A 25,534-nucleotide genomic window follows, 5' to 3' on the forward strand; every position below is an offset into this window, starting at 1 on the left:
CTTCTCTTTCTCTCATCATCCACCCAATCCATCATGGAGTGCAATTATGAAAACCACCCCATTAATTAATGTGAATTTTCACATTTATCTCCTCTCATTGTCTTTTCTCCTAGAACTCCTACACAACCCATACACATACACATAGCAAATAATATTGCAGGATAGGTTTCCAGTGTCACTCAACAACAAACTGAGTCTTGACAAACCTTGTAAAGCTTATACTACAGAGAAAGGAGTGTTTTCATTTAAAAACAAAGACTTTCCTTGTGTAAAATGCTCTGAAAGCTGTTTGGACTAGTACTAAAAACTATGAAAATATTTTGGCAATAAATAATGGATGTAAGCACTTTAAAAATTACCTATTCCACCTGTGGAATGGGCAGGCCCCCCTCTGGCTGAGGATACATTTAGTTTACAGAACTGGGTTTGTCTCGTTTCAATTTTACAGTTGAAAACAAACAACACATTCCTCATCCTACCTCTGTCCTAGACAAAACAGACTCTTACATTTATTAATATTTCTGCCTTTAAAAAGTTATTTCTAGCCATTTATAGGTTCATGCACATCTTAAAATAGACCTCCAAAGGCCTATAATTTGGAAGCATAGTTACCCCTGTATTAGTTTGCTAGTAATGGTAAAAGAGTACCATCAACTGTGGATGCCTGGGTGTCTCAGTTGGTTAAGCGTCTGCCTTCGGCTCAGGTCATGATTCCGGGGTCCTGGGATTGAGCCCCGCATCGAGCCCCGCAACGGGGAGTCTGTTTCTCCCTCTCCCTCTGTCTGCTGCTCCCCCTGCTTGTGCTATCTCTCTGTCAAATAAATAAATTAAAAAAAAAAAAGAGTACCACAAATTGTGTGGCTTAAATATCATAAATTTATTGGCTCACATTTCTGGAGGCTAGAAGTCCAGGATCAAGAAGTTGGTAGGATTGATTCCTTCTAAAGGGTGTGAAGAATCTCTTCTGTATCTCTCTTCTGGCTTCTGGTGATTTGCTGGCAATCTTTGACATTCCCTGTCTTGTAGATGCATCACCCTGGTCTCTGCCTTTGTCTTCATGTGACTTTCTCCCTGTATGTCTGTGTTTAGATATCTACTTTTTATTAGGACACCAGCCATGTTGGATTGGGGCCCATCTTACTCCACTATGTCCTCATCTTAACAAATTACATCTGCAACAACCCCATTTCCAAAAAAAAAAGTCACATTCTGAGGTCCTGGGAGTTAGAACTTCAACATTTGAATTTGGAGGGGGCACAGTTCAACCCATAACACCCCCAAGTTGTTCGGGGAAGGGAACTCTAAGTAATAAAGGAACATTTAAGCTCTAAGTGAAAACAGAGAGAAATATTTACCAAAACATCAATCGATAATTGAAATATAAAGTTCCAGGCATAGAGATTCCTAAGATTTATTTAATCTCCAAAAAAGCACTCTGTGTCTTATGAACAGATAAGAATATCAGAGAGAAATGAGACATGGGAAAAAGTGAGGCAATTAATCATTGACTTGGATATAAAGGTCAAATGCTTGGATGTAAAAATCAAAAAGCAATAATATCAGGTTCAGAGAAATTAAAGCCAACAACTGTTAGTGGCCTAGGACTCATTCCTAGGATACACCCAGTCAGTCCAAGTTCCAGCACATTCTCAGAGCACTTTCACGCAACAGGACACAGACTCCCCCTGCTGGTCTGACTCAGCGTTGACTCTGCTCTCTGGCTTGGGGGAAATGCATTCTGCCATTCTTGAGTTTCTTCTCAGGGGTCTCCCTTTCTCCTCAAACTTCTTCAACGTCTAGGTTAATACAGGGCAGTTGGAGTCTCATACCTGCTGTATGTTCAGTCTTCCGTGTAACATCTGGGAAACCTCTACTTGTTAAAGAATGATAGCGGAAAAGGCCAATAACATGTTAATATTATTATGCAAATAGTTTTGACTTTGAATATCTCCTAAAGAGTATCAAGGACTGCCCTGTCGCTATACATCCATTCAATAATGGCAAGAGATTTGCATTTATATAACTCCAAGTTTAAACATTAAGTGGTCCCTGAGGCTAATAAATGAGATCTTCAGACATGAAACACATGGTCATCCAAAATTTTCTCCAAGAAGCCTCTCCTTGAAAAATGGGGAGGAGAAAAACCTATTTCTAAGACGTGGATTAAGGGTCTGATATAATATCAAAAGACTACAACATTCAGAAGACCTAAGTGAGGAAATCCAAATTACAAGTCTTTAAGAAGAATCCAGAACATACATGGGGTAAATTGAGCCCACATAGAACCTTTCAAAGGAAATGAATCACCTTTAATATTTATTGATTCAAATATAAGATAGTTGGGGTAACCACTGATCACCCAGTCACCTAAAACTTGGAATCTGTCTTGAATATTACTTTTCCATTAATTAATCACTAAATCCAACTGTTAAATATCTTGTCTCTATCTTCTCTTCAGAACTAATAGGCACTTAATCATTTCCAAACTGGGTTTTTGAAAGAGCCTACACACCAATGTGCCTGGCTCTAGTCACCTCACAGATATGTCCTTCTTAGTCCCCTCAGAGTTTTCTAAGTACAAATATGAATATGCCCCATTTAATGGGTCCCCATTGTTCATAGGTTGACTCAAATTGCTATATTGGAAGGAGCATGAGCTTTGACATCAGAGAGATAAGTGGGTGGATTCGAACTTGATTTGAGACTCGGGGAAGTCACTGTCTGAACTTCTTCCATGAGGCATATGGTGTAGTAGGATAATTACAGTTGGTGGGGAAATGGGAGATGGATTATGAGAGTACCTAGGAAGGACATCTAACTCCAAACTGAAGGAAGAAGAAAAGCATTTTTGAGGAAGCAGCATCTAATAGAAGATGTGAAAAGAGGAGTTGGTTGGGATTTTGTGGATAATGGGAAAGAGGATAAGAGGAAGTAGTGGGAGCAATTCTAGGCAGAAGCAGAGTGAAAAGGATATATTAAATACAACTTGACTCTGAGGAACAAAGCCTTTTGTTTTTCTTAAATGAGAAAAAGGTAAGAGAGAATATCGTACATGCAAGGAGTAAAAGTGGCATAATAGTGATATGCAGGGAGTGGTGTAAGAGAAAACTGGAGAAACAAGTAGGGACTCTGACCACCAATGATTGTAGGATCAGTTAAGGAGTATAGATTTGCTCCTGATGTTAAAAGGTAACTAATTTAGAGTTAAGCCAAGGAGAAATATGTGTTGTGGAGTCTTCCCTCTGGCCGTACTGTTGAGGAGCCATTAAACAAGGACCATAATGGAAGTTTCTGCTGTTGGTAGCCTGAACAAGGGCAATGATGGTAGAGATAAAGAAGAGAAGATGGTTTCAAGAACTCTTTGAGAGGTATCATTATTAGCATCTTAGCATCATTGCTAAGAGGTACTTAGCAATTGACTGGACGTGTGGGATGAGGGAAAGGAAAGAATCAAAGCAGGAGAGATTTCTGATATGAGCCACAGGGTGGCTGGGGACACCTGTCCCAGGCTTAGGGGATGTGGGAAAAGAAACAGATTTGAAACAGGAAGCTAATGAACAAGTAGAGCTTGAGATGAATGAGAACTTTGGTGGTACTAGTCAGTAGGCAGTTGGATATTCAGGTCTGGGGTCGTGAGGAAGATCAGGACTAATGATGAAGAGGTGGTTCTTGGCAGATTTTGTGCCCTTAGGGCTGGTCACCAAGGAAGAATGTATAGAAAGAGCAGATAAGAGGGCTGCAATCCCACAAAAGAGCTTTCATCATTTGCAAAATGGGGATAAGATTTCCCAGGGCCTTTGGAAGAAATGCATGAGCTAACATACACAGGGGTACCTAGCAAAATGCCTAGCTCACAGTACAGGCTTAATAAATATTTACTGAATGAATAAATGAATAATTGATATAATGCATATACCTAATTTACTAATTTCCTTGCAGAGATTAAGGAAAGTGAGTTTGCCATCTCTGAGAAAGCTTATAAAGAAAATGTCCATGCAAAAAGACACCTGCTTTTATCAGCACAGCCATGACTCCTAAGGGACAAGGCATTTTGGCTTTTTCTTAGACAAGAAAGTCACATTTATTAGCGCCCAGTCAGCTATTTAAAACTGACCTCTGTTTGATCTTGACATTTACAAGCAAAAGGAAGTCTTTAGTTATGTAACAGGCCAGCAGTCCATGCATCCTGCCTGTAACAACAATGGCAACAGAAGCCCATTTGTCATTGTGCCTGACTCTATTCAAAACAACACATCTCTTCACTAGCTTGTCTTTTTTCCCTTATGTTCCCTTAAGCTCTCAGTTAATGCCCAACAATCCAATAGGGGGTAAAAATTGACACCTGCTTAGGTAAGAGGGTGTGTGTGTGTGTGTGTGTGTGTGTGTGTGTGTGTGTGTGTATGTGTTTAAAGAGGGAATTCTGCTATAAACTCAACCAGGACCAAAGTGTTAAATGAAGTTCCCAGTAACTAGGTCTCATTGTCATAAGGAAACCCATTCCAGGTCAAACAGACTGCTTGTGATTTTATGGCATTAAAGTAGACTTCCAAATAGACTGGAAAACAAAAACTCATTCACAAAAGCTCATGATTTCAGATTGGCATATCAAGCATAATTTCTGAGCATTTGCAGAAATGAATACTCCTACCAAGGGCACAGTACTTATTTCAAATAAACTTGACATCAAGGGATCTACTGTTGCATTTAAACAAAGAAAAAAGAACCAGAACATTTTTGGGGGGCAATCTCAGTATGTATCAAATCACTTTTAGCCATTCATACACATATTTAGCATCTAAAAATTTGCTAAAGATCTTTATTTTTTCTATTCCCATACTTAAGGGAAATATAGATTGAATACTAAGAAGCAAATAATGGGAGTTTATTTTAGAGCCTTAAGTATAAAATGATAAATAATGTTGGATTATTAGAGTCAAACATAGTCTTTTGTCTTTGTCCTTGTTTGCTTGCTTGCTATACTAAATGCTTAAGGTAAAAGATCAGTTAGAAGAATCATTCAATTTCCAGCTATTGCATAAGTAAGAGAGGTCCACTGTGCTTCTCACAGTAAGAAAGGATCTTGGTAAAGGACCCAGAAGACCAAATCTAAATTCCCACTCAAAAATTTACGTGGGGTTTCCAACCAGAAGTACCTGCTGAAAGTCACAGAGTTATAGAGCAATGGAACCAAATTGAGAGTCTACAGAATCCTACATCTATAAACAATTGATTTTTGATGAGGCTGTCAAGACCATTTGGTGGAGAAAGAATCATCTCTTCAACAAATGGAGCTGGGAAAACTGGGTATCCCATGTAGGAGAACATTGAAGTTACCAGGACAAGGTACCATGTGCAAAAGTATAGTCAAGGGGTTGGATGAGCAAGGCAGAGATCACTATTTGCCAACCTGATATCTATTTTCCCCTTCTTAGTAAAAGAATCCCCATACTCTTAGGGTGGCAATGTGCCCAGCTAAATATTCATATTTCTTAGCCTCCACGCAAATAGCAGTGGTCAGGGATATATAAGAATTTTTAAACTGAGTTTTTGAGAAAAGTTCTTAAAAGTTCTTGAAAGGGGCTGCACAGCTAGCAGTTGTCCTTCCCTTTTTTTGCATCTGCTTTTTCCTTCTTCACGCTGCTTGACATGTGAGTAGAATGGCTGCAGCAGGGCGCCCGGGTGGCTCAGTCTGTTAAGCGTCTGCCTTGGGCTCAGCTCATGATCCCAGGGTTCTGGGATCAAGTCCTGTGTCGGGCTCCCTGCTCCACGGGGAGTCTGCTTCTCCCTCTGCCCCTTCTCTCAATCTCTCTCTCTCTCTCTCAGATATATAAATAAATAAAATCTTAAAAAAAAAAAATGGCTGCAGCAGATGCATCTTGGATGCTGAGAACGGAAGCCATGTTTGTGAATGCATGGAAGACATAGCCCAGGCTTTTGAGGGTTGTGAAGCAGCTACCACGCCTGTCCTGGGCTTCCTGTGTCCAGACTTACATTATATGAGTGAAAAATAAACATCTACTTGTTTAGGCCACTCTTTTTGGGGGTTGTTTGTTCTATGTACCCAAGATGAATCCTAACTGATTGAATCAGTTTCTGTGCCATCGGGGCACGACAAGGGTGAAGAGGACCCCTCGCCCATAGATTTGGGTTAGGGCTAGAACTTAACCTCAACTTAGAGTGGGAACCTGTGAAAAATGTGAATTGTTGACCCCCACCTCAGATCTAATGAAATAGAAACTCTGAGGGTAAGGCCCAACAATCAATGAACTCTCCAGGTTCCAGTTTGGAGATAAGTTTTTGTTCAGTGCTGCTTGAGTGGGAAACTTCTTCTAAGTGGCTTTGACTTGTGACCACGTGTTCTTAAGAATAGTGACTGTGACTTTAAAAATACTTAGGTTCTAATACCAGTTTGGCTATTATTAATTGTATGACCTTGGGCAAATGACTTAATGTCTTTGAGTCTCATGTTCCTCATGGGGATCATCATAATGGTGGCCCCCCTAGCATTCTTGTGTCGGTTAAATGAAGCATCTATAAATCTAAGCCTATTACCCAGAACAGTGTAGGTGTTAATAAATGTTAGTTTCCACTCAGTGACTACCATTTAGAATGCATTGCAGAGGTCTAGCACAAGGCATGCATTCCTATGGGATTGCTTAGACATCCCACCCCACATCCAACATCCCCCTTTCACACTGTGTCTCCATTATTGCTTCTGTTATTATTTAAGATGGAGGTGAATGTTAGGCAGGGAGATACCAGGGGGTGAAAGTAAGGGAAAGGAGTCTTCTTTGAATATAACCTAAGTGGCCAAGTTTGCTACAGAGTCAGGATACAAGAAGGCCCCATTACTAGTTTTATTTTGGGCCTTCGCAAATGTCCTTCTCATCGGGTAAGGGAAAAATTATGCATAGCTGAAACATGAGCTATTACTAAGAAGTAAGAAAAAGGCTCACACATGCTGTTTCCAAAAACTGGGAAATACTACCATGTTCTTCTCCATTTTAATGTCTCTGCATCCTGAGTACCACCAATAATTCTCTCTTTATGGAAACAAAAAGGGCAAAATTAGCTTTATGCTGCAAAAGACCATAAAGGGGCTCCTTGTTGTATCTTGTCTATGTCTCATTCCTACTTGGGAAAAACAATGATTTGAAAAAAAAGTCAAGTTTCCCACCAAGCTTCCCACCTCCTTCCTCTTGCATCAAATCACGTCTCTTTCCCAGCTAGTATGTATGGCACACTTCATATGTAACTAATATTTTGCTAGGTACGATATCCGTAAGATACCTGAAGTTAATTCTGACTACAGAATCATCAGTGGATTCACCTCCTTGGTGAAGGAATGATCACAGATTTCCCTGACTCCCCAGTTTCCCCCATAAAATCCTGAAATGACCACATCCCAGCACTGCCCATTCAGCTCCCACTCTGAGCAAAATCAGAGAATGGGTAGAAACAGAAGACCCAAGAGATGAAGTAGAAAGGATGAACAAGGTGAAAGTACTCAGGTCCTGTTACCACACGAATAGCTTGGAAAGAGTGAATGAAAAAGTCGGACCCTCAAATAGCCAAGCTAGGACAAGGGACCTGGCTGGGGTCCTGCTTGAAAGACTCAAAGATCGTGAATCTGAAGAAGTGCTGTGTTACAACTTAAGTGTCTTTCAAACACTTTGAGAGATACCAGCAAAAAAAGAGAAACTCCTTATACACACACACGTTAGTCCATGATACATGACGCAGAGAACCATATAATTTTGTTATGGCTACTAAAAGTAGAGATAAACCTTTGTTGAGGAACTACTAAAAGCCAGATACACTTATCATTAAACTTCACAAATGCCTATGAAACCAGTATGTTTACCCCCTTTTAATATTTTTTAGATTTATTTATTTATTTGAGGGGGGAGGGGCAGAGGGAGAGAGAGATCTCAAGCAGACTCCCCGCTGAACGCAGAGCCCGAAGTCACAGGGCTCCATCTCACGACCCTGAGATCATGACCTGAGCTGAAATCAAGAGTCGGACACTTAACCAACTGAGCCACCCAGGTGCCCCTAACCCACTTCTAGATAAGACAGCTGCCTGAGCCTCGGAGAGATTATGCGAATTGCCCACTGTCATTAACAAGCAAGTAATGGAGCCTGAGCTCTCCTGGGTCTGCTGCTAGGAGCTGGGAACCAGAAGCTGCTGATGAATGAGAGAGACATGGGCCAAAATCGTGGCCAGAGGAAGTGTCTCAGGAGCCGCCCTGCCAAGTCCCTCTGCACTGGGGGGACCTCTGGGTCTGCGCTCCATTGTGAAACTGTGGGCTTTCCTGACACTTTCTCAGCACGAAAAGCATTGGGATCCCAGCAGAAAAGCTGTGGGATCTATTTATTTGGTATGGCCACAAACTGCAGCCTACTGAAGCCCCTTTCTTCGTCCCTCTCGTCTGCACTGGTGATAGAAGCCAGCGCACATGCAAAAACTGTTTATGATTTTCTCCAGAAACATTTTCACTCTGCTTTCTCTCTACTCCCCTAACACTTTTCCTTTGTTTCTACCTGCCCCTCCTGGTCCTTTATCTACTACCAAGTTTCTAGGCATTTCCGCCCACTGGTCTCAACCTGCTGGAAATATAATCAAGTATTTTCTTTAGCAAAACTTGCTAATGATGAGTTATTTACTGTATTACCTAGGGCAGGAGTTTGATTCGCATGGTCGTTTCTCACTCTGACCAAGTGAGTTGCTGCAAAATTTTTACAGCTATAAATAGCTCAGATTATAAATCTTAATTGTAAATTATCCTTATCTCATTGCTTTTATCTTGACAATAGAGACACCACCGCAGAGAAATAAAGAGAAATTGTCAGCTAGAGGGAAACCAACCAAGAATTCTGTTTACTGTGTGACGTCATAGAGGAAGTGGACACAATATTCTTATTTCCTCACTATTTGTAGGTTTCTTCTTCATAGTGAACCAACAGAGACCTTGCTGGACCTTGCTGACCTTAGAAAGGTTCAGTGTAGATAAACTGAGGCACAGGACCAACAGGTGCTTAGTGCGGATGAAACCTTCGGCACCTATACTTTCCATTCTGAGTTAATTCTATGTTCTAGTCTAAGGCAAAGCCAGGAGGAAACAATTTGGCTAATGGTGAAATTTACTCTTTTCTCAAAAGCAGGATCGACTGTTGACAATACCATGTTCCACTCCTTGGTTCCAGCACAAATCTTTGTCCTCACCATCTCCTCTACTTTCCCCCACCTGTTTCTAGCCCGCCAGGCCAGCCTACCTGGCCAATATTCAGCCACAGGGCTAACAAAATGATTTGGATTACCAGTGAACGCCAGCTAGCATTTCCCACGGTCCTTGTGACAAGTCCTAAATTAGCGATATTTAAAAGAAGCTTTAACATGTATACATGGATACAGGCAGAGATATTCCTACAGACGCACACACACACACACACACACACACACCATTGTCTTGAATATTAGTGACAATTTCTCTTTTTGCCATCACTTAGTGGCATAGCCTGGTAAGGAAGACAGTGGCACCCAGTGGACAAATGTTTGATTGTTGGACACAGGTGTTCCATTCTGAAATATTCTCCTATCTTAGCCTTAAGAAAGGTCAGTTGCCCCCCCTTGCCTTTCCCTATTCTTCCGCCATCACATTTGAAAAATGTCTACTGAATTTAAAAACAGAGGTGAAGGGAATGTTCTTATACTTTGTATCTTTTCAAGAATAAGGCTAAGCTGCAATATTGGAGGAAGCAAAAATTTCAGGATTAACTCCTCTGAGAACAGTGTCTCTATCTGATTAACCTTTTCAACTATAACAGTAGAGACAGCCAAATCTAATAAGTACTCAATTAAAAATGTAATGTTCAAAATGCCTATAATGTGCTTTTTTTTTTTTTTAACATATCATCCTTTCCTTTTCTGCAAACCATTACCAACTTCCAATTAAATTCACTTAGTTAGGCAAATTTGGCAACTCCAAAAGCAATACTTCAGGAAAATAACACACATAGACCCTGCAATTTAGTGCTATTGTGCAGTTTATCTGGAACCGTACAAACACCTGTTTTCAATCACTAGCTCTTTCAGTGATTCTTTTGGTTGTGAGCTACTTGGGGACAGAAGCCCTGCTTATATGTCTTTCTTCCCCAAACACCTAACTAGCATCTTACTCATTGTAGATACACAGAAGTTGAGTAAAATCCAGTTTCTATTTTATATATTTAAACTGCTAAATACTAAAAAAAAAAAAAAAAAAAATGGGACTAATAGTTTGATATTACAGAAAGGATCCTCGAGCTAAGAATCTTCAGTATTAAGGGCTAGTTGTACTGGATAAAAATATTTCAGGGGTGCCTGGGTGGCTCAGTCAGTTAAGCTACTGCCTTCGGCTCAGGTCATGATCTCAGGGTCCTGGGATCGAGTCCCGCATCGGGCTCCCTGCTCAGCGGGGAGCCTGCTTCTCCTTCTCCCTCTCCCTCTGTACCCCTACCCCCACTCCTGCTCTCTCTCAAATAAACAACTAAAATCTTTAAAAATATATATTTTATAAAGAACAAAAGGGATGAGTACTTTTATGAGTGAATCGAATTTTACTGGTTTAAGTGAGAAATCATTAAAAGGCATTCAATTGCAAAATAAACATGTATCTTCTCAGTGCAACTAATACAAGCAGGGGTACCTTCTTTCTGTTAGCCATTCAAACTTTCTCCCAGGTTTGGAGGCTCTGGTTCATCCGTATAATCTTCATAATTCATAATTTTGCTACAGTTTGAGACTTGTTTTTGTTTGTTTTAGAAGACCAATTGGTAAGCCAAGGTTAGGGCATGTGGCAAACAAAGAAACTTTTCCAAATGGGTCTGGGCCTAGGGCAACACCCTTTCATTCACTGACATAAGTTTTTCATCAATCACACTTGGTCAGTAAATAGTAAACACATCCCAAAGTAAGAGATGCACTTTTTTGGTAAATTGGTAAAAGAAATGGAGGCCATTTGCATATGTCACCACATTATATGTCAATTATACTTCTTTTTCTTGTAACACAGGCACATCTCCCCTAGTTTCCGCAAAAATTCTTATAAAATTCTTATGCAATCAGATTTTGCCAGACAGACCTTGTTATGAAAAGAAAACTTAAAATTGTTTTTCATAAGTCTCTAAAAATATATAACAAAAATGTACCAGTTCATGATAAATCAATAAATGTTTATAACATTTCTGTCCTTTTTCCTCCACCGATGATCACCAGAAGTGGATCACCAGACTCTAGGCAGCTTTGCCCTCTGGGGCCAAGCCCCCCTCCCCAGGGGGAAGGGCAACAATAACATTCGGATTTGCTGTATGCACTGTGCTATTTGCAAAGTGTAATACTGGGAAAATGGTCCAGTCCCTGGTCTGAGCTTTGCTGATACCACAGTCAATGACTCTGAAAGCAGAGATTTGCTGTGGACACAGGTCACCTCTAGAGCATCCGATGCCTACCCACTTACAGGCTGGGCTCCATAGCCCCTGTGAATTTCAAAAACCCAAGAGGGAAGCCAACATTTGAAAAAAACTTTATTTCCTCAAATAATCTGAGAAAACTGCTCCTGTGTGGTTCCTGTAGGTTTTATCTTACCTTTGGGCTTATCTGTGTGTAATGCAAATATGCTTCACTGATTCAAGAGAGTGACTGGCTTAAAGATGGCTTGCCTAACTCATGGGCTAGTGAACGAAAACCAAAATAGAAACGTAAAAGGAGTTTTAAAGGCTGGAAAGGTCCATAAAGATTAAAGTAATTATTGTTATATCTAAAATGAATGAAGTCCTCTGTGTGTGTGTGTATCAATAGGTGCAGAGGTCAAAACAGATTGATTGATTGATTGATTGGTTTGTTTATTTACCTTGAGTATAGTTGACACGAAATGTTAGTTTCAGGTGTACAACATAGTGATTCACAGTCTCTATAGGTTTGCTCCGCTCACTGCAAGTGTAGTTGCCATCTGTCCTCATATAGAACTGTTACAATATCATTGACTTTATTCCCTGTGCTGTGCCTTTTATTCCCATGACCGCTTTTATTCCCATTTATTCCCATGGAACGAATGTTCCATAACTGGAAGCCTCTACCTCTCACTCCTTTCACCCATTTTGCCCATCCCCTGACCCCCTTTCTTCTGGGAACCGTCAGTTTGCTCTCTGTATTTATAGATCTGTTTCTGGTTTTTGTAAAACATGTATTTAGATTTACACTTGTTCTACTGAACACTTGAAGAACATAGATTTCCAGTCTGAATGACAGGTATTACCTGTTCAGATAAGGATTTAGCCTTTTCTTCTGCTTCCTTCAGGCAAATCTCCAAGGCCTCGACTTGAGCCAAAATAAATGCCATCTGTCCGGTTTCCAGGGACTCTTTCTTTAAAAAAATAATCAAGTATTACTTTTTGATATGGATAGCTTCCTGAGTGTATCTTAAGCAACTTTATGGATTAAGGACAGGGTTAATAAAGTCATACAAATCATCTCCTTTTCTTCAACACAGTAATAAACCAGTGAAATGTTATAAAAACAACAGTCTGACTTAACAGTTTAATGTCTAAGTGGGAGGGTAAAAAATGCATATTAAATTATGACAATGAACGACTTTAGAAAGTTAGACTAAAATTACCCACACTGGAATTTGGTTCATCTGCAGCTTTTTGTTCTTGATACAAACAGAACCTTCCTTCAAGAGGCCAAGACCAGAATTTCACATTCCTAGTGAGAGCTGTCACCTAGAATGCCTCTATTTTTAGCATCCACCTATCCCGAGGAACAGAACCATGTGAACTCAGAGAAGCTCGATTCCTCTGATCGTCACTTTCTTATCACAAGTGTCATTAAAGCAAAGATACCACAGGGTTTAGAATCAGATCATTCTTGCCCAGAATATGGCTAGGATGACTGAAATCAGCAGATATGGAGACTTGGCCTCTCCAAGGTTTTCTGTAGTTGATCTTTCTCATCTCCAAGCAAAAGAGTATATACACCATTGGTATGGAAATATCAATTACAGGCCCTGCTGAGACTAGAGCACTTCCTGACAACTCTGGCTATCTTGACAATTAATTTACAATTACACAGCAATGTGAAAACTTGAAAAGGGAGACTTCATACGTGCTAGGATTATGACCTTCCTCCAGCCGTCTTGGGTGTATCCTGTTCTCTTGTGAATGCTCAAGCTCCTATAGCTGCTTCCAATTACCCCATGAAAAGAAAGAACTGTTTTCATTCTTTTCTTTTCCTTTTTTCTTTTCTTTCTTTCCTTTTTTTTTTTTTTTTTGGACTGCTGCTTTGTTTTCTTCCTTTGGTTTAGGAGCCCACCAATTTTATACACGTGTGCATTTCCTAATGATACAATAAAGCCATCTGGTGGTAAATGGAACCAGCCATAAAGATAAAGCATTCATTCAGGTCCTATAGTTGTTTGTACAGCACTCTGGACCCTAGGGCCCTGCCATGGGCCTCTCATATAAATGAAACTCCGTAGGATGCAGGGCAAAGAAATGGTGCTACATTCCAAAAGAGCCTGGCTCCTAGATCACACAAGGCTGCATAATCCCCACCCCCAACCCCCCCCTGCACCAATCAGACTTTGGGGGATGAACATCTTGGGCTACAACAATATCTGGAGTAAATCAATGATCTTCAGCATCCCATAATGATTCCAATACCTTTCAAAAGTCAGTCCAGAAAAAATAAATCTCAAAAAATGAACCTCAACACAAAACTCTTGTGTATTTACACCTATAGATAATTCATGCTACAAAACATTTTATGTAGAAAGGGGAAATTTCAAGAGGCCAAACTATTTCAAAAAGGTTGGGAATTCTGGGTCTAGTTGCTATTTCCAGGGAGAAACTTCTTGTCTAATGTTTGATCTCAAGAGGAAGTTTCTTAAATTTTTTGTGAGTAGATCAAGCAAGATCAATTAATCTGTTTCTCTAGACCTTTCTCTCCAAACATCCCAAATTTCCCTAGCCAAGAAGGACAATCATTTCCAGTAAGAGAGAAGCATTGTAAGTCAAAGCCAAATGAAACAGACTTGCCTGAAGAGTGCTAGTAGATGCCATAGGACTTTTTATACATGTGGATTTAAGAAATCACCACGTGTTGCCAAACAGGGAGAGTCCTGAGCAAACTGAAGAATGCAGTCTATCTTTGGCACCTATGCTCGAGCTGCAAGCTATCACCCTCCACTCTCTGACTGGCCTTCCTGTTCTCCCACTCCCTTAAGGGAAAGAGCCATAAATGTATCTATGCAGACGTAAAAATGGCTTCTACATAGGCAAGCACTCTTTGAAAGGAAGCAACTCCCATTTACCAAACAAAGGAATAAAAATTAAACCAAGAATAATTTCAGAAATAAGGACATACATGGGGTTTGAAGTTTTAGAGGTAGGTGTGTTGTTTCAAGGACCCTAAAGAAGTTAGGCATAGTTAGTCACTGTCCTAGTTTTGCAGGATGGAAAGGTGGAAAAGCAGAAAATGGGACTTCTACCATAAAGTTCATTCTGCTTCAGGCACATGTGGCCACACCCCCCCCCATAAAGCCACTTATGTTTATTATGAACATAAAACTCTCTTGGTAGTTAAAGTAATTGATGAGTGAATTATACTAATCAAAAGTCTGTTAAATACTATCACATGTTGAAAATATATGATTTATACAGGTGTTTGGGTTTTGATCCTGTCTGTGGATTTTCGAGTGGTAAATTCCAGCAATTCAATGGGAGTTCCAGTTTTGAACTTCTACTTTTTGTCTTAAAAACTTCTACCTAAATATCAATCCAGTCATCTAAGTACAGGTAACTAAGATAACCAAGATGAGTAAACTAAAAGAATGCTACAAATTAAGAATTCAAATTAAACTTTTTGGCTACAATAAAGACACTAGAGTCTTACGCATGCGTGTTAAAGTTGACAATTTGCTAATTGACAAATCTTATTCAAAATTGTGAGTCAATTATTGTTTAGTTGTCCAGGTTCCTCATTTGAGGATCTGGAGGAAAATCTATTCTTTTTATCTAACTTAAATTTTCTTGATGACACTAACCCATCTCAGCATCTTTTTATCGTCCCCTTCCTTACTTTTAAGTCAGTATTTTTGTCTTATGATGACCTTGCCCTTCTTCCTCAGCCATACAAACTCCTTCCACTCTTCAGGACTGGTTCGAAGTCTCTGACCCAGATCCTCCCCCTGCCTCTGAATCCACGTGCAACACAGGTAGAAAGGGTCCTGCCTGCAGAGGCCAGACTGCACAGCGCTGAGCATTTAGTAGGAGCCCAGTAAGTAGCTGTTGATGGATTGAAGGCTCAGCCATCAAAGAAGGTGGTTGTACCAGGGGAGCACTCCCCTCTGCTGATAGGCTTCTATGAGCAATCCTTTCCATGTATCCAGCCTGGGATGCTGGCACGGGTCAGAGCCCTAGGGAAATTCTGTTCGCCAAAGGCCAGGTACAAGCTTGAGTAGCAGAAAGCCAGGAGGTGGCCATGACTTGGGTGATGATGGCAGGGTTGTCCTGAAGACTAAGTAAGCTAAAGCAGGTAACTACTTAGAAATGCTCAGTTCATGTTATTATTAGTAATTCCATTGCCCCAACTTCTTTAAAGAGAATCATTTGATATTAAAACTTTCTAGCTTATTTTTAAACCCTAGTAAAAGGATGTCCCCATTGAGGCACTTTTGTTACAGCAAGTGATCAAACGATAGTAGCGGGAAATTCAAATATGCAATTAGAACAAAGTTAATGTGCTAAATATGTGCGTGTGCATTTGTTTAAAAGTAAGATTGCTAAATAAAGGTGTGATGATAGCAAATAGCACCTTCACAGAAGAGCGTTTTGACGTGGGTCAGTTTAAGACAATTAAATGTTTCCAGCATTCTGAAACTTCGAATGTACAGGGATCCAGCAGCAGCCCCTGCCCAGTGGTTCAGTCACTTCATGCCAGATAAAACATGCTTTCAACACATTTTGCAATGGTCAAGCTTCATGCTCGATGTCTCTTCTATGCTTTCCCCCTGCTTGACCAGCACTGAAGGCTCTAAACTTCTTTACCTTTCTATAACCTGCTCATATCTCTCATGCTGATGAAAGTTTTTCCGTAGCCTCCCACCTCAGCCCCTTACTCTGTACAGTTTATATAATCCCTACCCACCCTGTTTGGTGATCAGAATTCATCTTACAGTGGAAATTTCATCACTCTCATGTCCTTTTGTGCTTAACTTTTGCAACAGTATCTTAGGCTAAATTGCCAGTTTCTATTTAGGCAACCGTTTAAAAAAACTCAATTTTTCCTGATTTCAATCCATTCTAATGGAAACAGTATTCCTCTGTGTTGGAATTGCCTAAACAGTCTGCTAATACGATATTTTTTATTCAAAATTGAACACACTACAACTCTTGTCAAAGTCCAGGGGAAAGAAGGTTCTAGAAAGTGCCTATCAATATGCCTGTGAGGGAGATCGACATTGGGAGGATGTCAGATGAGCACTGACTAAGCACAGCACTGCTTGTAATCTGGAAGGCCACATTCTGGACCTCACCACATCCCTTGGGCTGTGTGACTTCTGGGTTTCACTTCTTGGGGCCTCAATTTCTCATCTTTAAATGAGGCATGTATTGGGCACATCTGAGCAGGAAACAGTCAATCACTCCAATGGAGTGATTGAGGGGAGTTTAATGGAGGGACTATATACAAACCTGTGGGCACAGTTAAGGGCATGAACGAAGGATGGTGGGGCACTCCCAAGAAGTGAAGGTAATCTTTGCCTCCCCTTGAATGGGAGAGGTAGGGGAAGAGATAATAGCAGAATATCTAGAAAGAGAGCTTGAGGAGAGGGCCATGTCTATGAGCTGACACCTAGATAGAGAGAAAGAACCACCGCCAACCTGTGCTCAGACCTAATGGTGGACAGACCAGTGGAATAAATAGCCTGACCTCCTCTTCTCTCACCCTGTGTTCTTCTGTATCTCCCTAGGGCTGAGCCCAAAAAAAGCCAGAGGGTAAGAGACCCTGAATGACAAGTCCAGAGAGACCAGTGAGCCTGGAAAGCAGAGTAGGGGAAGGGTGGAGAATGGATCTGGAAAGAGAAACGAAACCTCCGGCCAAAGGGGTTTAATTATATGAGTGGTTCCCAAATGCTAGCCCATAGATCTGTGTTGGTTTGGGATAATATCTCCACCCGTAGCAAGAAAAAGACGGAAGTAAAATTTTAAAAAAACATTATGAATTTTTCATGAAACCAAATTTATTCCATTTAGAGAACTGTCCTTTATTCTGAGATTATGATCGTTCTATATACTTCGGTGTTAAGAGGATGTTTCTTTAACAAATGATGGTGATAATATATGGAAATTATTCTTTTAGTGAATTTTCTTCAAAAAAAATGAAAAGTTGGCAGTGCTACGAGATCTAATCCCAATTATTGTGGAGGTGGAAATTCTTGTGGGTTTATGAAATCTAAAAGTATAGAGACCCTCTGTCTAAGTCATCTCTGTTAAGTTATGAATTGAATGTTTTATCAGGCAGTCTTTCCAGAACTATGGTCTCTGAATTCCCCTGGACCAAGTCCAACACGGACCTGTATTCAATATCAGGTTGCTGTAGCAAGGTCCAGGATACAACTTTTCTAGGAAAAAAAAAAAAATACATTTCTAAAGGTCAATCTTTCATCCTGTGAAAGATTTGACTACTTTTTTTTCTTTTTTTTTAAATTTTTTATTATTATTTATTTATTTATTTGACAGAGACACAGCGAGAGAGGGAACACAAGCAGGGGGAGGGGGAGAGGGAGAAGCAGGCTCCCCACAGAGCAGGGAGCCCGATGTGGGACTTGATCCCAGGACCCTGGGATCATGACCTGAGCCTAAGGCAGTCGCTTAACCAACTGAGCCACCCAGGCGCCCAAGATTTGACTACTTTTTCATTTCTATAGCATCACTGATAAAAAAAAGAATAAAAGAAGAGAGATTCAAAAGGAGTTGTTGACTCAGATATTAATTTATAAAAAGATTGTTGCCATGGAAGTTAAAGAGAAATGACCATGTGACGTTCGATAGCTTCGTAAATAACTTTAAATAATAGCTTACCAGAAACTCTTAACAAGCTAACTCTCATTTTAATTCACTTCAAAGCACTTCAACACATTAAGTTAAAAAAATATTTATTAAAGACTCACTCTTTGACATGAAGCTAAGCAATGGGGAAATGAGCAGAAAGAAGACTGACAGGATTAATACCCTCACCAAAACTCTTAGCTTAGACTTTCTCTCCAATACAAAAATCCTAGGATTTTAGTTTTAATGTAAAAATCAAAAGAATGTCAGAAGTTTGGTGGTTAATTTAACCTTTTTATGCTCATTCATAATATATGGTTCTTGGCTTTGGGGGCTTGTTCTTTTCTCTTTGATGAGGATTCTGATAGATGTTAGAAGGAAGTGAGAGGCAGTCCTAACCTGTTTTCAAATATTCCAGATCTTTCTCAAATAACATTGCTTTATAGCTTCTTAGAGACCATGTACATATAGTATCAGAGGAGAAAAGGGACCTAGTAAACAATGTGTATCTTCCATTGTTTAAGGTAAAATTAACAGTAAAACTGGGACTGGTTTTCAGGTATTCAGGTAAGAGGACACCTAAATTTGGGTTCGAATTATGTTACAGAGTTTGTTCTGTGACCCAAAATAGCCCTCCACCGTTTTCATTTTATGGGATAATTTCTTAGAACTTTGAGCATCACAAATCTCTTTTAGCACCTGATAATATCTGTGAATTCTCTTATTAGGAAAAAAAATGCATATACATGTGTTGTATGTGTGCTTACCCATGTACATGCTCCCGCACATGCTTACACACACATGACCACAATTTTGCATGTAATTTTAGATTGTTTAAGCATCTTCTTCAATGACATCCATGTGGCCCAAATTATGGATTCCTTGTTTAGGAATTTGTTTCTATGCTAGCTACCTTCAATTTTTATTCTAAAGTAAAAGATCAAATTTTAGTGAATGAGAGTATCACTACGTTCTTGCTGCCTCTACTGTAAGTCATGCAAATGAATAAAAAAAATAATCCTTTTTTCCTAGGGAAATGACCCAAACTCAAAAGAAACAACATAGTTTCTCTTTCTAGAGGGGAGAGCAAGTAGCATGTCTTCCCAGGGGAGCCTGGTTCTTATAACTGAAACCTCACAACAACCAGTGCTAACCCATCCTATTGACCAGGAAGTGAACATTTTAATAATGACTATATATTTCCTTCATAATAAAAAAGGACACAACAAGGGAATTTGATATTAAAAACAGATTTTTTTGTCTTTAAAAAATGAATGAGAGGAAAAAATAGGGACTTAATGGATATCGACTTTCAGCTTCGCAAAATGAGAAAGTTCTGGAGATTGTTGCACAAAAATGTAAACATGCTTTACACTACTCAACTGTGCATTTTAAAAATCATTAAAATGGTCCATTTTATAAGATATGGATTTTATCACAATTTTAAAAAATAACTTAGTATAAAACAAGTTATAAAGCAGATAAATTATGGAGTGAAGGAATTAGTTGATGTTAAAATTAATTCAACTACTCTTTACCTATTACACAGCACTGTTGTAAGAACACAATGAAAAAATTTTGGATTTTGATTTCTTTAATAAAAAAAAGTCCAAAATATACTATTTGTTTTTAAATAGAATTTTTGTTCAGTGGGACGTATAATAATACAAATACTTTTCCCATTAGTAAAGACAGTATTTTGAATAGTTGAGTCTTTTTGTGACAGGATTATTTTTTTCCACACATCATATTAGGTTTAGATTTTGAGTACTTTGGCATATTAGCCAACAATGTTTTTACGTTCCTACTGTATCCCAGTCTTTTAGGAAATGCACTTGCCTGTAGGAAGAAGGATTTTCAGCTTGGCTTATGGGGGGAGGGGGGGCGGTGATGGCCTTTTATTGCCCAAATTGACTGTGGCTTTTCAAACAGTTTTGGGAATAAATTATTGCTATATATATCATGTGTATATTTGTGTATAATCAACAACAAATGTTTTATGATAGTTCAGTGTATAGGTAATTTTTTTCCACCCAGTGAATTTTAGGTTCTAAATAAGTAAACTTAAAAAAAAATCCAAGAAATTTAACTGTAATGTTAAGAACTTCTGTACTCTAATGATATTGTTCCAGAACCTAGCTAGAAAGTCCTCAGTTGAACTTGATGTTCTGTGAGAAACCTTTTCCACGAGAAGCCTTCCCCCACCCCAACCCAGCCTGGCATTTGCACAGACTCCTCTCTTTACCAGGATCTAAAGGAGAAATGTGTTATGAATCCTTTCAGATCAGATAAAAGTTCAGTAACAATTTCCATAGTACATTCCAACATGATAAGGTAAGCAGAGGACAGATGGGAGAGCTCTCTTTTGCTGTGAATTTCCACTTCTTTTAAGGTCTCTCAGTCAGAATGTGACTAAGAAGCATGGCCAGCATATCAAAGAAGAGGGCACACCAGCCCAAGATTAGCTACTCAGTAGGCTTCGCTTTCTCATCTATGAAAGGAGACCATTATACCTAATTCATCTTGTACCCTGAGATAACCATGTGTCATGCTGTTTTGATGGCCTAGTGTCTTTACCTGTTTGGAAGATTTCCCATCTCATGAATCCCATCTCTCCAAAGTGGAAAAGCCAGAAACGCCCTCTCAAGCATCCTTTGCATCCAAGGTGTAGGCCTGTGACTTAGGCTCCATCAATCAGAGGCACCACCCTGAGATGTCAAGGTGGACGAAAGTGGTATGAGAAAGGTGCCAAATAGAATGGAATGTGGCCGGGTAGACAGGGTCATCATCCTGTTTTCAGAGGCTGCAGTGACAGAAGACTTAGAAGTAATACCTCATATTCAGGGGAAGTGACAAGTGATGTGGGGCCTATGCCCAGTGGCAGCAGTAGTAGGTACCTCCCCAGAATCTGGGGTGGTTAATCGGCCGTGATCTCCAAGCCTGATTCTCCGACTCTCCTAGAGAACCCATTGAAATACCTAATATCCTTTAGTAACTCATTTTTCCCTTAATACTAACTGTAATGAATTTTGTTGATTGAGCCTCCATTTCCTCACCTCTAAAAATGGAGAAAATGATAAGTCCGTGGGGGCTGCTGTAATGATTAAATGTGGGAATACTGAAAAATACTTAGCCTGGCCCCTGAGCCATAGAAGAAAGTTTTTTCAAAGATCATCATCTTTTTAACCTCTAGGTTTTTAGGTTTCTATTGTGTAGCTTCTGGATGCTCACAACCTAGGGAAGAGCCTGCGGGTTGATTACAAAGGCCAGCGACTCTTATAAACTCTAGAGGTCTTGGCATCATGTGACTATATCTAGCCTGGTTACTCTTTATTGGAAAAAGTAGATCATTATACATAATATAAGAGCAAGAATTTGAAACAAAGGAGAAGAGGGCGCAGCCTGTACCCTCTTCTGCCTGCTCAGGAAAGTTATTTCTATATCAGCTCCATTTCTTCCCTTCCTTAACTTTCTTGCTAGTGTTGTTGTTTTGGGCTTTTGAAATGAAAAGGAGGAGATAGAAGAAGAGCAAGAGGAAGAGAAACTGTAATCTCTACACCCAATGTGGGCCATGAACTCGCAACCCAGAGACTAAGAGTCACATGCTCTTCGACTGAGCCAGCCAGGCAACCCCCCCAAGGAACTGGAGATACAGAAACTTGAGACAAGCTGTCTTGTGAGATAGAACCTTATGGGAAAAGAAAGAAGGATTAATATATATACATCTGAAACTTCCCCCCATATACTGTTTAATTAATGCAGTTTCATCTTCAGTATACCAACAGAGTTCACTGGGCCCAAATGTAGTATTGACTTTCTTTTTTCAAGCTGTTCTATTCTTAAAAATCTGTATTTCATGTCTTTTATCCTTTTTTAGAGATTCTTACAAAGAACAAAGAGAATATATATTAATTTTTTAAAAGCATAGTAAAACTCATTCTATCTTGCAATTATCAACACACCCATTGGAACCTTTTATGAAGCTAAGATATCTTGTGGGATCTTAATGATCTTTTTTTCCTATATTTCAAACATATTGCCACTGAATCATTGTAAGAATTATTTTTTATCATCATTTATCAATTATTTCCAAATGTAACTTTTTAAAAAAGACTAAAAGGCAAAGAATTGTATAATTGACTAGAAGTACAATACAATAGTAAAATTAATAACCATCCTTCAATTTCCTATTGTGTTGCCAAAAGTATTGAATCATCTTTCGAGGTATAAAGGGGGAGACATTATTTTTATACTTTTGGCTTTCACTAAACATGGTGAGAATACTGCATTTTTCATCTTCCATTCATAATGCCCAAAGAAAAGAAAATTGACAGAGAAATACATTTCACAGTTCTTAGACAAATCAGAAGATGAATATGAAGAGCAGCACTCTTGCTCGGTACTGTGCACTGCACTAGCCATTAACCATATGTGGTTTTTGAGTACTTGAGATGTGGTCAGTTTGAACTGAGATGTATTGTAAGTATAAAACACACACAAGGGGCACCTGGGTGGCTCAGTCCTTAAGTGACTGCCTTCAGCTCAGGTCATGATCCCAGGGTCCTGGGATCGAGCCCCACATCAGGCTCTCTGCTCAGCGGGGAGCCTGCTTCTCGCTCTCCCACTCCCCCTGCTTGTGTTCCCTCTCTCGCTGTGTCTCTGTCAAATAAATAAATAAAATCTTTTTAAAAATTACGAAAATAAAACACACACAAGATTTTGAAGACTTAGCACAATATACGAGAATGTAAGATATTTCAATATATTTTTAAATTGAGTACATGTTAAAATGACAATATTTTGGATACATTAGGTTAAATGAAATATATTCTTAAAATTTGCTTTCACCTATTTAAGTGTTTAATGTAGCTGTTAGAAAATTTAAAATGACATAGATGGCTTGCAGTTTATTTATTTTGGACAGTGTAGCTCTAGACACTAATGTTGATAATGGAATTAATCATGCAAGTGAAATAGACTATACATTTTCAGCTCATGACTTCCTAGAGACTTAGATGAATATCCTCAAACTCATGAATCAATGAATGAAAAACACATCTCTAGGGACTAAATAGGACATAGGGTATTCTCATAAAAGACAAAGTCTATCACATAATATTTTTTAACAAGAACTTGGACTTCCCTTTCTTGTTAAGAGGACGTGTAACCATATTTTCCCATCTTTTATGTGCCACAATTTTTACTAGATAACAAAGATATTTGCTATGTTTAAATTTTTATCAAAATTTTAATAGGATTTTTTTTTTTTAAAAAACTATGCCTTTATTCTTCTGTAAATTATTAAAAAAGGACTTTAAAAATAAAAAATTTAGTTGGGTTTATTTGATCCAGATGGTAAATGATGATGATTATTTTCCTTGTATACTAAGGGTTAGGAACTTGAGGAATTTGAAAGGTACCTTATGGGTACTAGACTGTTTCTTTTTTCTTTTGTTTTGTTTAGTATTTTTTTATTTATTTGGGAGAGAGAGAGAGAAAGAGAGAGAGTGTGAGTGGGGGGAGGGGCAGAGGGAGACCTCTGGACCCTTGGATCATGACCTGAGCTGAAGGCAGCCGCTTAACCGACTGAGCCACCCAGGCACCCCATAGACTGTTTCTTTTAAACCACAACTCAGTTTTGAGATTGGACCATATGGATCTCAGCATTACATGTTAGGCAGCCATAAAGAAAGTTATTATGAGAGACTTTTTTCTAGATTTTCAGGGACATGATCAAAAAAGAATGTCAGAACCCATCTGAAGGCAAGAACCCTAAATGGCTGCTTTATTCAGAAGGAGAAAAATTAATAAGATTCAGAATATAGTCACCATGGACATAGATATTTCTATTTTAAGAAAGATTCCAAGTAGAAAGAGCCCCTAGGGAAAGCAGGCTGTTCTAGAATTTATAGCATTTTCCTTAGGCATTTGAGGGAAGCAAAACAGGGCTTGCTCCTTTCCAAAGAATGTTCTGAACCACATTTAATTTAAAAATATCTTACAATTTAATTTTCCTTTGCATTAAATGTATGATTCAGGAACATTTTCTTCCCTAAGTGAAAAACACAATATGTCCAGTTATTCAAAAACAAACACAATGCGAATCATTCACACATTTATTGAGCTCCTTTTATGTAGGACCCAGAGCTAAACCCCGGGGGATAAAGATGAATTAATCAAATTCCTTACCCTGCAGGAGCTCATAATGTGATATAGGTTGAGAAAAGGAGGAGAGATAAAGTAGACTTCAATTTTATAAGGATAGGAAAGGAGAAAGGGAAAAAGACATGTACTGACATTATCTCTGTGCCATGATTTTCTATGTATTATGTCCTAAAACTTCAAACATGATGAAAGGTATAAAAATGAGAGGAATTCATCCAGATTCCTACCACCCAGAGATTGACACATGTTGTGGACTGAATGTGTCCCATGCCCACTGGCATTCATAAGTGGCAGTCCTGACTTCCAATGTTACAGTATTAGGAGATGTAGTCTCTGGGAAGCCGTAACGTTTAGACATAGTCATCAGGGTGGGATCCTCATGATGGGATTAGTGTCCTTAAAAGAATAAAGCAGAGTACTCTGTCCCTCTGGTACCTTTTCTCTCTCCCTCTCCTTCCTTTCCTTCATCCCTTTCTCTCCCTGCCCCCTTACCTCTTCCCACCCCAACAATATGAGAATACAGCAACCAGGCAACCATCTGCAAGCCAGGACCAACCATGCTGGCACCTCGATCTCTGACTTAACCACCAGAACTGTGAGAAATAAATGTCTATTGTTGAAGCCCCCCAATCTGTGGTATTTCGTTATGGCAGCCCAAGCAGACTAAGACCACATTTGGTGCATTACTTTCTATTTTGTCTGTGTGTTGTGTGCATTACTTTCTAGACTTGTATGTGTGTACCTGTGAGATACATAATGTGTAAAACATCGATTCACGGTGTACATGGTTATATATGGCTAAATCGTAATCATTTGCAATTAGCAATGTGTCATAGGTATAACCTATATTTGAATGATGATAGATGTTCTATTCCATAATTTTTTAAGTAAGCTCTACACCCAACATGTAGCTTGAACTCATGACCCTGAGATCAAGAGTCGCATGCTCTACTCACTAAGCCAGTGAAGTGCCCCATATTCCATAATTTCTAATTTAAAAATTACCATATATTTAAAGGTCACAATAAATTTTACTAAGTGCATATAGTTTTCCCTACTATTGGAGAACCGTGTAGTAAGCATATTTATACATCCTTGTGGACTTGTTTTTTATTTTCTTAATATAAACAGGAAAAGTGGTAACTGGATTTTAAAGAGTATATACTTGATACATATTTCTGATTACATCCCGCAAATTAACCCTCCCACCCACAGTATATGAGAATCATAGTTTTCTTACAACTTTGCCAGTAATGACATTTTCAATACTTTTTTTGAGGTA

At 39.1% G+C, this 25,534-nt stretch overlaps 1 protein-coding gene across 1 annotated transcript in view; it reads right to left on the reverse strand.

The window, feature by feature from the left end:
* Window positions 1-25,534, reverse strand: part of CCDC192 (coiled-coil domain containing 192) — a 192,924-nt gene that overhangs the window by 152,391 nt on the left and 14,999 nt on the right. Inside the window, exon 4 of the mRNA XM_032425083.1 lies at window positions 12,297-12,404. Within this exon, the coding sequence (XP_032280974.1) occupies window positions 12,297-12,404 (108 nt within the window). The remainder of the gene's footprint in view (window positions 1-12,296; window positions 12,405-25,534) is intronic.

This window comes from Phoca vitulina, unplaced genomic scaffold, assembly GCF_004348235.1.
Source record: "Phoca vitulina isolate PV1807 unplaced genomic scaffold, GSC_HSeal_1.0 scaffold32, whole genome shotgun sequence".
In the NCBI taxonomy this organism is placed as follows: domain Eukaryota; kingdom Metazoa; phylum Chordata; class Mammalia; order Carnivora; family Phocidae; genus Phoca; species Phoca vitulina.